The 13,417-nt window shown below is 34.1% G+C and overlaps 1 protein-coding gene across 2 annotated transcripts in view; it reads left to right on the forward strand.

Annotated features, from left to right (window-relative positions):
- LOC108906259 (xaa-Pro dipeptidase) overlaps positions 1–13,417 on the forward strand; it is a 65,212-nt gene that overhangs the window by 32,727 nt on the left and 19,068 nt on the right. For both annotated transcript variants that reach the window (XM_018709473.1, XM_018709472.1), the window contains exon 2: positions 7,728–7,899. In XM_018709473.1, the coding sequence (XP_018564989.1) occupies positions 7,728–7,899 (172 nt within the window). The remainder of the gene's footprint in view (positions 1–7,727; positions 7,900–13,417) is intronic.

Genomic DNA, 13,417 nt, shown 5'->3' on the forward strand with positions numbered 1-13,417 from the left:
TATGACCCCGCCTTAGGTTTAGTTTTAGTATAAATATGACCCTCATAGCACCCCCATTGACCATATAAGTCCACTTAGCTTAGCTTTAGCTTACTATAAATTATGATTTAGATTAGTATAAATATGACACCTTAATATGACCCCTTACTATAAATATGACTTTTTAATATAAATATGACAGCCTTAGTCTTAGTAAAAATATGACCCACATAGTATAAATATGACCCCCTTAGTCTTAGAAGTATAAATATGACCCCCATAGTGCCCCCATTGACCATATGGCCCCCTTAGTATAAATATGATGCCCATTCAATATAATCCACTTTTAAAGGTACACCAAATTAGGGTAATTGACAAGAATATTTGGGGGGGTAGGGGTAGGGTATAAGGATAATTGACAAGAATATTTAGGGTAATTGACAAGAATATTTGTTTCTTAAAAATAGAATAAATGATCAAAAATTTTTATCAGATTTTTTGTAAAGGTCTAAGAAAAGCTGTACTGGACTAAATAGAGGTCAGACCATATTTATTACACGTTATTTGGGTCGCTGAATCCGAATCCGAGGTCCATTTAACCACATCACCTCAGGATTTTTCTTAATCTCAAAAAGCGGATATTCTGCACAATTAAACCATATAAGACTCAAGCTTTCAACGCTAAATCCAATAAACCAAATCCCATACACATTTAATCCAATGATATTCCAACCCAATAACCCTATAACCCCATAACCCCATAACCAAGGGAATAAATCATAGACAATCTGTATTATTGCAAAACATCACATAGCTGAGGACTCCTTGAAAACCCTAATACTCAAAACCCAAAATTCATCCTAAATATTGACCTAGTCATTTCACATATCCGGTCTTTTGATGTAGTCATTCTAGTAATATGTATAATTTTTTTGGTTGTTTATTGTTATCCTTTGGATTTTCATTTCATTTAATCTAGTCGAGAGATTCGTAACATTAATCATTCATTTATTTATTTTAGTTTTATTGATTAATTTATAGTACGGTTTATCCTACAAATTATTTTTCTTTTCAAAGGCTCTTAAGAGCGCTTATATGATGTACGAAATCCGATCGCGCAACCACCTCGCGTTGTATGTACATCGGTTAATACTAATGCCGACGCGACGGACGGTCATACCAATTAAAGTTATAAAAAAAACTAGATCGACTGTAACACTCGGTTCTTTGGTGAATGGGATCAAAGTACAACGTAATGAAGTTGTGGTTAGGCAATCGTGGGGTTATGAATTATAGGGTCATGGGGTTTTGGGGTTTGAGTGCATACATTTTTAAGAAATCCTCCACCACGTTAACGTTTAGCCATAATACAGATTGGCTATGATTTATTATTTATGGGACTATGGGGTTATGAAGTTACGGGGTTATGGGGTTATAGGGTTTTGGGAATTTTTTGGGTTTGAGTACTTGGGTTTTCAAGGAGTCCTCAGCTATGTGATGTTTTGCAATAATACAGATTGCGTATGATTATGGGTTATGGGGTTATAGGGTTAATGGGGTTTGGGTTCATGGGCTTATTAGGTTGGGATACCGTGGGTTAAATGTTTATGGGATTTGGTTAATTGGATTTAGCGTTGGAAGCTTGAGTCTTAAGGTTATATGGTATAATTGTTCAGATTATCGTTTTTATTTCTCTTGGCATATTTCGAATTTTTTTTTTTTTTTTTAACTTCAAGTCCATCTGTCAACGATGCTTTTTAGAAGAAAAAAAAAAATATCGCTTCCGCTATTTTTATCAGTTCTATATATCCTCCAAGTTTATCGGTTCACTTTTGTTACCTGTAATCCTCCAAGTTTATCATTCACTTTTGTTACCTGTACACAGTTCCCTATCTGACTGCGATAATTAACGTTTAGCGGCCTTCTTTCTGACCCTGTGCTAAATAGAAAAATGATCAAAAACTGTTTTGTTTACCTAGCTTTGTTGGGTAGTAGCTGTTCTAGTTGTTGAGTTAAATTTTATTTTCCTGATGTTTCACTTTCATCTTGTAAGATCGCACAGGATACAGGTGCTGTGTAAGGATATCAATTCAATTAAAGCAGGTGTTTTTTAGTACTGACCTAGAAAAATTTGGCAAGTGCTGCTCACACAAATAAAAGACCTATTAAAGCTGTGATTTTCACCTCATAGATAACTAAAAAATCATCACTAAATTACCAAGATTACTACAAAGTCAGTCTAGTTGCTAAAAACAGTTATTTCAGTAAATACAAATTAATTCATGTAGTGAGTGACAGCTAGGCGAAAATTGCAGGCCGAAACAAAAATGTCATGTCATTGCGTTAACGATTTTTGGATATTTTCCATCTGGACGTGTTATTTATTTTCTTTTAATTTTACATCTGGAACCCAAGAAACATTCTCACATGTATATTAATAGAAAATATTCAATTTCTAGTCACAATAAACGGTACAAATAAGTTTGTAACCAAATTAGTACAGGTCAGGTTAGGATAGGTTGGTTTGCTAACAAAGGAAAAGGCCAAATTACTAAAATCGAGTGCACTAAAATGCGAGATAAAAGACACAGCAACATGACATTTTTGAAGAGGAATATTTATAATAATTAATAATTAATGAAATTGTAATAATTGCATCATGTTAAGTCTTCTTTAAGTCGGTCAGTGATGTTTATTGTAGCAAACAAGTATATTAATTTATAGTTCTAGTCTATAAATTCCAAAGCACTGCGAATTTTGAATAGAATTAGTTTATGACGCTATTAATTAAATATTTGACTTTTATTTATTTACGTACCTTCTTGAAAATATTTATAATTGTGCCGAGTAAGTTTAAAAATACAAATAAAGGATTAAGGTATTAAATTAAACGTGTGTTGAAATTTGTTCGAACTGTGTTTGGCCTTGCCTCATGTAGTGGAGCACTGGATTGTATATTATTGTGTTATCAGAAATGTAAATATTTTAATGTTAGTCTAATTCGTTAACGATGGTTTCTGATATATCTGTGATATTGAAGTTTTCGTGTTACGTAACAGACACCACCGTAGGCGTCATTGATCATTGAATTACATAATAATAACACAGTGATTTGATATAATTTACTTTATAATAGCATATAACTATATTAATATCGAATCGCCTCTTTAGCCGTCTTAATCCCCTACGAATTTCCATGGAAAAATAAAAATTATTTGCCGGACAAGTCATAATACTAAGTTCATTGTGTTAATTACCATTTGCGATTCTCATCACGGTAAACAATCGTCAGAAAATTACATCGCGGTTTTACCGCCAAACTGCGCCAAAACCCGGTGTGTCAATAGCCTTTGGCTTTAAATAATTCATAAATAATTTCGCCTCCTATTTGTTTTGATTTTACTTAGAGTTCTGACCTCGAAGTTATTGAAACCAATGTCACACGAAACGTTCTATTTTATGATTTAATATTGTATAATTTATTTGTGCTCCTTTGTTTGTGAAATATTGTGCAATAATGGCTTTACAACGGGCGAATTTAGTAAACAAAATTCAGGGTGCCAGATTTGTTAATAAAACTGGGCACATAATGTTTTCCGATAGACATTTTCGCAAAAAAAATGAAATCGATCAGTTCTTATTTTAACACATTTTGGAATGTAATACGAAAATAGATGAAAGCAAATATTTAAACAAAAATAACGAGGAGAAACAAATACAAAGCAAACTATTTTTATTAAATATTAACAAATGTCCTAAGTCCGTTAGGAAACTGACTATGTTCCTCCTCAAAAACACAAAAAATAATAAAAGTAAGTCACCACTGAAGATGTCGATTGTGAAGAAAAATGAAACGGTTGGAAAGCGATCACATCCAATGCTTCCAAACGTTTCGCCTACAGCATCTTCAATGGTAACTCCACCTCCACAAAAGCTTTGCCGCTACTGAAGGAAGAGGCCACTTGAGCTTGATACTTTGCTATGGGTCTTATAGCGGCGGTGTCGCTTGGGCCGTCTAGGTCTGCGCAGTACAGTAGTATGAGTGGGGTCAGTATCGCTGCGCGCGCCTCTAGTGCTGTGAAGTGGGGTAGAGGGCGTGGTCCAGGGTACATCCACCACGTCACGTTCATCTCCGGTATCGCTGGTGCCGTTGTGTATATTTTCAAGCCCGTGATATATCACGCATTCTTCCCACATATCTTCTTTAAAAGAGATGACCAGGTTTTGCTCATCAGAAAGCCTTCAGCTTCATTCATATTAGTTGAATGTTGTTTGATTTACAATTTTTCTCAACAGGTTGTAAAAGATTCCCAGTTAAGGCTAATACACAAAGCTAAAGTTAGGTACATTAATAATCTACTGTTGACGAGTCCTAATTATAATGGTTTTTGGACTTTTATCCGTACTATGTATTCTATGAAAAAACCTCAAGAGAAACAAAAATTGTAAATTTGTTAAAAATTCTCTTTAATTCCAAATAACTTTTCTTGTACTTGGTTTACAGTTTATCGGTCATATTTGTAATAATTAAATTAAATTAAACAAACTTGAATTATTTGATATTAAATATTCCTTTTTGGTAATATAAGAGGTTGAATATTAAGAAAAAATCTTTCCTAGGACTGAATTGAGCTCCATTAGAAAAGTGCTGTACCTAAAAGATGAAGGTCAGTTGTTGCTTGTGATGTTATAGTTGTTACGATCTCAATTGGAACCGCATAAAAACATTTAACTCATAAATTCTACAGAATCCATAGACGTCCAGAAAAATTTAGCCCTGTCTCGTCTAGATATACTATATTCTGAGCTATATTACCATATAATTACCATACGATTGTCAAGTTTTTGATGTTTAAAATCGCATTGTAATAAAGCATGTCGTAAGTATCTAAAGATTTATAATTATAATTAGGATAATCGCTTAATTTATCTCGAATCATGTTTAAAGTAGGAACTTTATTTTCTTTATACATATTATAAATTGTGCGCCGCATTACATCTGGTAAAATCGTCAATTTTCTTTAATTACGGGATAAATTGTCGTGTTTGATATCTTTGTTAATTCGTTAATCCGTTTCCTAACTTTTTTATCACATTGTTCACTATTTTCAATTTTCAAACATTCATATATATTTAATATAATACTTTGACTTTTTATGTGTAAATCTTTGTTTTTAAACTGTTTCGTTACTTTCGACAAAAATCTGTTCCACTATTTGGGGATTTTCCCGAGTTATTTCGTTGTCCTCCGCTTCAAAAAGTCTCCAGAGACCCACGCTAAATTACTAGATAATTACATATAACATTTGTTTTAATAACTATTACCCTTTACTGGTTACGATATGAACAAATAATAATATCAACTAATAAATAATAATACGTATTATACCAACAACATACCCCGCCAAGCAATGCTCTGCACTGCACTGGCAAGTGGCAAAGCTAAGTGAACCCGTGTACCATACAAAAAAATATTTACGACCTAGTGGACCAATACAGGTTTGCTTTGATGACCGCCGCCGCCGTCAATTCTACATCAGGCTGACTAGTTTACCAATGCCGGACTCGCCGAATTGCTATTCGAGTATAAATTACGAGACACATCATGGTCAAAGCATAGGAAGAAATTCCAGGAGAAGTGCATACGGTCCTGTGCTTTAAGATTTACAGGTTCCAATTGACGTCGTAAAAACTATACGTTCTCAACGTTTGAAAAAAATAATGTACGAACTCGTACGGCTTTAAGGAACTTATAACAAAATATTTTTGTCACACTTATAACGTTGTCTACTAATTCTAGAATGTAATTTCTTAATTGATTTTACACAAAAGACAAATGGCCGGTGTCTGTCGATGAGTGTAAACTTTTTCTTTATTTTCCTAGTATATGGATCCGCTAATATTTAAATAGGTATGAGGGTTTGATATCGATAAATAAGTGTTTGCGTTCAATATGTTGATATTTCGGGTTGACAGGCTTCATTTTAAGTAAATATTTATATCCGTATTTTATCTGCCCCATGTGTGTGGAGTATCTAATAATATGACTATGTGTATACACAAAGTTATCGAATACTTTTAGAATTATTACATTTACTATAGTACTATATCTATTGTTTATTGCAAAATAAATTCATTTCTCGTTATTTTGAGTCCGACCCAGGATTTGAGACGTGTTGCGACTTGACTGTTCATTTGTGTTTAAATCCAGGTCAAAAAATGTTTTACCTCACTTACTACTATGTTCATAATAAATACATTCATGGCATTTCCCAGAATCGTCCGAACTCTTGCGGCTTCTATTTGATACTATTCAAAGGCTGGAATTTTTGAAAAGCGAACGCTATAGTTCCTCTAATACACATATATTGTTGTATTTATAAATAGCACCACGTATATAATGTGTTACTTTGATGTATTGGAAACACTAATATCAAAATATAATTCAATTAAGTAATAAAAAGTAAAAAACGTCATTTTTATCATGTATTAGGTCGATGTGTCGTTATAATCAATTTTATCCAACAAATTATCACTTCATAATCCTATTATCGTAGAAATATAAATTCTATTACGGGTATGTCACTAAGTACTGGCGTAACGTTATATAACACCTACGATTATAATTAGTTTTAACCGATAATACGTTTTATCTTTCATTACATTTAACGTTCTAATCCAGGAAAGGAATTAAATTTTCTCTTTGAATTTAAAAGAATACGTCAAAGGGACGATAATTGCTCAGGTCTGGACTGCATGGAGGATGCAACATTGCTTTTCAGGTCAATTTAGTTGGCCAGGCCTGAAACTGTCGTTATTGCCAGTTCAAGCCGAGCGCCTCGCTCTCTGGCGGAAATAGTCTGCACTTAATCAAAGCAGAACCTTTGAGTTTTATGCAAAATTAATTTATTTAAAGTTAATTTAGGGTAGGTAATACCATTTTCTCCAGTTTTAAAAGCTACCGTTGGAGCTAAGTGCTTTAAGAATTCTGTTGGCATTTTTTGTCGGCAGAAAATGTTGTTATATCACTATAAACAATGAACGTCACTACAAGTGTTATTTTGACAACGTTCGTTGCTGGCAATTAAGTGTTTTCCGAAGGCGAATATCTTAAAAATCGTAGCTTTGCTCCATATCTTCTATTATTCATAAATAGCACTAACTTAGTGCTATATTTTGAACAGATAATAATTATCATATTAATAGCTATAACAAATATAAAAACAAATAAAATTTCTCAGTGACTCGAGTACCCAGTGATTGGAAAAACATTCAATTCATGATTTCATTGCACCATAACTCCATAAACCCGTAGCTTTTTAACTCCGTAACCCCACGACCCCGTAACCCCAGGACCCTGTAACCCCATAACTCGGAATGTGCAAGAGTGTAGAATAGATACTCTGGAAATATGTATTTTATACATCAGCGGTCCGAAACTGCATGGCTGGGTTAGTAAACTTCCTGACCCCATGACCCCATAACCTCGTAACTCCTTAACCGAGGCTGTACAAGAAAATATGACCACGAAACTCCCTGGGAACATGAATTTCATGCATCAGGGGTCCGAAACTGAGTTAATATTTTCTATACACTGTCTGTGAATTGTCTGATGATCTGTCTCAAGATGTTAAACGTCATCATTAATAAAACTAACTTGATCTGTTTATACATATTATGTCAACCGTGGTGTATATAATTCGCCTCAGGTTGCTGACCAAATTTGAACCGTTGATTTTTATTTCCAGAAAATTATGGATGGGTCCAGGTACTTTGGAAGTTCCAACAGCTCTGTTTGCCCTGAACAGAAAACGTCTCGTTGAAAAGCTGCAAGGGGTAAAAAAGGATGCCATCGTGCTGTTGCAAGGTGGTTCTGAGCTCCCTTTCTATGATACTGACGTAACGTACGTTTTCCGGCAGGTAAGAAGTGTTATTTATTTTATTTTTTCCAAGCAACCAAGTTAATTTTGCTCTAACATCGAGAGAATATAAAAATGGACTTATTTATTTACGGCAAACAATATGAACTGGTAAATAAACTTTACTTATTTTATAACAGACGGAAATTTTAAAGCTTTTGTACATAGCCCGCATTTATCGGTTATTTACAAAATAAATAGACTTGAGATTTTAATATATCGGGTTCACTAACCCTGTACTGTGAAGTATTGAAGCTGAAAGGGACGTATAGACAATAACACTAAGATTAACATTGTCTGTTGTTTACTTGTGTAGAGATATTTTGGTTGTTCTTCCCGTATAACTAGTTTAATTCGTGTGTTTACATTTAATCAACTGTTAAAAAACGGACAGATGTTTTCCCACTGTATAAAGTCAACGATGAAAAGGTGACTCACCTTATACAAACACAGACTTAGTATATCTCAAGGCGGTCTAGGCAATATGAAGTAACATTGCCTCTTTTAAATAATAGAACCGAATGAAAGCTGAACAATTCAATATTCAATTCTTGGAATTGCGATATATACGGGTACGTACTTTAGAGTACGATATTTGCCTTATGCTGGAAACTTTAGCGAAATTTTCTGGGTCCAGAATATTATATTCAGTTGTCTCACTCTGTATTGATGTGGATGCTTGACCATAATTAACCGTTTGCGCACACATGTCTCGTATAGAACGAAATTTTCCACTAATTATGTTTACTAATGGAAACTTATTTAATATACAGTAAACAGTTGACGTTACTCACATACACCGTAATAGCATAGTTGCAAATTTGTACTAAATTGCTAGTTTTTCTAGGTTAATGACTTCGCCTGTCGTTATTGTTTGTACATAAAAACGTGTCAGACTAATATAGCCAATTTTATTATTTCGTTGGAAATGCCCGCCGCCAGGAAACATTTTTAAACATTTTACACCCATATTTGATTTACTATCATTAACAATGATTTAACCCCAATTCAGGCAAATCCAAATCTTCGATGCGAAATCGTTAAAAATATATTTTCTTTGGAAAACCGTTTAAAGAAAATATATTTTTTGCGACTATCATCCTTTGTTGACATAACGCTTTACTTTCTAATCTTTTATATGCCTATAAGTAAACGCATACGAATTGTTATCTTTTTACTCCATTTTAAAGGTATTCGAAAGTCAGACAATGTTAAACTGCCAAATAGCTACAACGAAAAGTCGGAATAAGTTCAAAAAACGAAAACAAATTTTCGAAACGTTAACTTTTTAAGTGCTTGATAAGAGTTTTTTGTATTTTATATACTCGTATGTCTGCTTTTGGATTTTTGGTTTGTAAATCGTGTTTGGTAATTCGGAATGAGCATAATCGCGAAGAAAGTCGATCTACAGCTTAGTGTACAAAAAATTCTTACAATACAAATTATCCCGTGGTAGAGTTCATGAGTGGTATACGCGGTTTAAAAACGGTTGTGAGGACATAAATGATGAGCCAACCGAAATCCATGATCATGCAGATTCCATGAAAACTGTGTGTTTTCATCAAAGATCAGCCAAAATCTTCATTGAAATTCATTGAATTCGATTGAGCATCTCAAAAACATCAATTTACCGCATTTGGTCTAACGAAAAATGTGTGTACGGTTTGTCCCGAACAAGTTGACCAAAAATTCCTCCGAATTCAACATTCGAAGGATATCATCAAGGAGGCCAAAGGACAAAAACTTCATTTACATTGTGACTGAGGACTGGATGGAAACGTGATGTTTTCAATATGATCCAGAAACCAAGCGCCAAACTGCTAGAATAAATCGGTTTTGCCAAAATAACGGTTCTTATTTAAAAAAAACTGTTTATTTTGGAACACACCTTCACTGTAAAAAAGTCGGTGTGAGTGAAAGCAATAAAGGTCCGGAGTGAATCCATTAAGTGAAATTATCGAGTATATTTTCACTCAATATTGGGCATTTTGATCATTTTGCTCATTTGTGATTATATTTAAACTAAATTTGAGTACTTTCACTCAAATATAGGTACTCCTTAAATAAATTCTTTACGTAAACTCGTATTTGGTGCACTTGTACCTAAATCAGAGTAAATGTCCTCATTACTGACTGATCCCACCCTTTTTCATATCCAGATGCATTGTCTTTGTTCCCATCATCCCATTAGGTTATCTCGTGACCGTAGCGTGGTGGATGGCAGTATGGCGTATGGTGTGCTTTGGAGTTGGACAAGTATCTGGTTATTCTAGTAAAAATTGTATTTAAATGGGGTGATTTAATTACAATAATTAAAGACAATCTATTAAGTCTCAATTAATATTTGATTAAATAAACGGATAGTTAAATTATTATCTATAATTACGTATTTGTAACGTACAGTATAGGTTATGGCAATCTATTCGTCCCATCAGTTCACCAATTCCTTTAATCGAAACCTAAAATATTGCTCTAAAACAGATCTTTCAGATTTCTGATGCAATAGTTGTACTCATACTAATAGAGTTAAAATTTCACTCAATCAGGTGTGGACAGAAATTGACACATTATTGAGTAAAATTGAGTGAAATTTTTTTACAGTGTTGTGTTAACCTAAACTAGTTTTAAAACGCTGTTATTATAATAACAATGGGCAAACAAACTATCTATGGTGATTATAACATTATTTAGTATCACGATCATTATCACTCTTCTTCACAAATAAAAATTCTTATTACGATCCTGTTCGCCGTTTCTCTAACCAAGCAGCTAAATAGGATCAACGGAGTAAATTTGCTGGTTCCTTGATAGAGGACACGAAAATGAGCAACTTTTGTTAAGCAACTGATAGTCTAAATGCTTCTGTTTTCGAGCAAATTAATTAAGAAAATTTACCATAAATGTAATCAGACCCTGTGCATCTTGTGCATGTGCGTCGTGTGTTCCAGTATTACGACATTGGCCGAGAAGTGATTTTCTGTTCCATGGGGAATTTTGCCAGTGTTTCGACATCAAATAGTACAAGATGCGGATTTTACAGGCAAGGTGCTTTTTACAGGTGAATGTTGTCTTACTGGAGACAGCGTACTAAATTTTCATTCAAACCTTCACTTTATTATGCAAATCCTCACGTTGTACAGAGATCTCGATTCCAGCAACGGTTTCTAGTGAAGTGTGGTAGCACATGGAAACGACTTTGAACAAGTTTTGTAGAGCATATTGTCTATTAGTAAGTAGTTCCTTTATTCTTTTAATTTTTGAGTTACTTTTAAACGAGATTTGAATAAATTTCAGCATTTGAACACAAAATTTAAACCGGCTGACTACCGCACCAGGGTCGGCTTTAAATTTATTTAAACCTTCATTTTTCTTTTCAATTTGAAATTTAATGTTTTAGACCATCAATTGCTTAATAAAAGTTGCTTATTTCCCTCTATCATCCTTTTCAAGGAGCGCACTTATTTCAGAAACACCCTGTATCATTTTGGTCATATAGTCATAGGACTATATGACCAAAACAACCATACTAATAGCCAGACCCACCAAACGTATTCGTGGGACCCTTTTCTGGTACTTTCTATACCGTTTAATGAATAAAATCATTTTTTCACAAGTACTTTTCTATCTGTTCTGAGTATTTGTACACTCTGTATAATACGAATTGTCCACACAGCCGCGGACCAAATTTTACTTTCGTCTCAATATTTAGATCTAGACGAAATCTGGTATGCGTTGACTGTTCCTTATATGCAAATAACTGTCATTGACATTCGTTGGGAAAAGCAGCCGGGTGTGGCCTTTGACAGTTTTACTATTTCGTTAACACCGCCTAAGTCAGAAGCAAATCTAGAGTCCTACCCAAAAACGAAGCAAGTAGCAGGTCATTTGCATCAGATCGTTTGCACGTGCCTGTCACAGGAAGCCATGTATGGCGTTGTAATCCACACTAGATCATAGTTATTCATACATCATGGTCTCTGACTGACTTGTCCAAGTAAGTCTAGAGTTCTACGGCCGGTTCCTCGAATTTATGAATATCTGACCGGATTTGTAGTGTCTACGGTGCCCACCTGAAATTTGCGAATAACAATTTAAATATTTCCCTACTGTTTATTGACATCTCGTTAAAGTAGACAAGAAAATATGATACGTATCGCTGCGAATTCTTAGCAAGAATCGTAACCTTGAAAGCAAAATAAAAGGGGCATATAAAGTCAACTTAAGTAACAATTTATGCTCTAGAAACCATATTAAATAAACAATAGCGTTTGTTATTATTATTACAATTGTTCAATTCCGGATAATGTTTTGCCGTGTGAATAAAACGGATTCTGGTTAATGTTTACGACGTGTGGGTTCTTATTTTATTTTTAACAGTTGTCGAAGTGAATTTTCCTACTTCTAAGTTTATGCAATTATGGGTTAATTAAGATCTAATTAGTAACCAAACTGAACGCAGACATGTCCTCATTTTGGTAGCGTAATTACGTGCACTCAAAGTTGCCTCACGCTGCCATTGAGCAAGCAAAGAATAATTTTACTATGCCGTATTCACGTTTCACCATTTTCATGAAATTAGTCGGGTCAAACTATTGAAAATCTACTATACAGGACGGTATAAATTTAGCGCATATACGACAAATTAAGTAAATAATCTCTTTACTCATTTGATTTTTACAGCATATGACATACTTGACATCGTCGAGTACTGGTTCAAAACTCCCTTAATCTCTTAAATGTTAAACCAACATTTTCTTATGCGGCACTTGTCAGTCGGGATAATCCGTCTGATATCGTCTTCTATCAACAGCATCGTTTTCTCCTGACAAAAATTAGGCTGTAACTATATCAACTCTTTTTTGATTTGTATACATGCTTTTTTATTTGAAAACGAAAAGTTTATTCACTTACTACACAGACACACTTCTGAAAATTAAGATAAAAAAGTAACAAAGTCGCCAAACTAACATGGCAGTGTGTTTCTTACCCGTTTACCATCCCATCATATCATACCAGGTGTGAAGTCAACTGGCAGTAGCGGCTTTTCAGAAGCAGCTAAACGGCATGTTAACTGAACAGCTGCTGTTAACCTTGCCGTTGTCCTATGTAAGCGTTCGGAATAGGGTCGGATTCTGGGAAACTAGTACTATTACCCCTAACAAGCTGACCCCAACTTAAAACTACACCCTGAATATATTTTTGTTAAACTTTTCTTCATTCTGCTAATTTTGAAAAAAAAAATCTACAATTAATCGCATTTATTGCGATGTCTTGACATTTTCTCTGCCTATTAATAATTTTATGGTAGTGTGATGTTAAAAATGTTTTGGAAGTTGTTATCTGTTTCCTGTGGAATATTAAATCCAGACATTTTCGAATTTGAATTACATTTTTTAAATCTCTCTCAAAAACTTGCAACATTACATTGGACATTTGCGATCAAATCCAGCGTATTATGGATTTACTTATGTAAGCGATTAGTCGTTACTATTGTCCGTTGTTGAAAACGTCGCCAAACT

The sequence above is a fragment of the Anoplophora glabripennis genome, unplaced genomic scaffold (assembly GCF_000390285.2).
Source record: "Anoplophora glabripennis isolate ALB-LARVAE unplaced genomic scaffold, Agla_2.0 scaffold32, whole genome shotgun sequence".
Taxonomy (NCBI): domain Eukaryota; kingdom Metazoa; phylum Arthropoda; class Insecta; order Coleoptera; family Cerambycidae; genus Anoplophora; species Anoplophora glabripennis.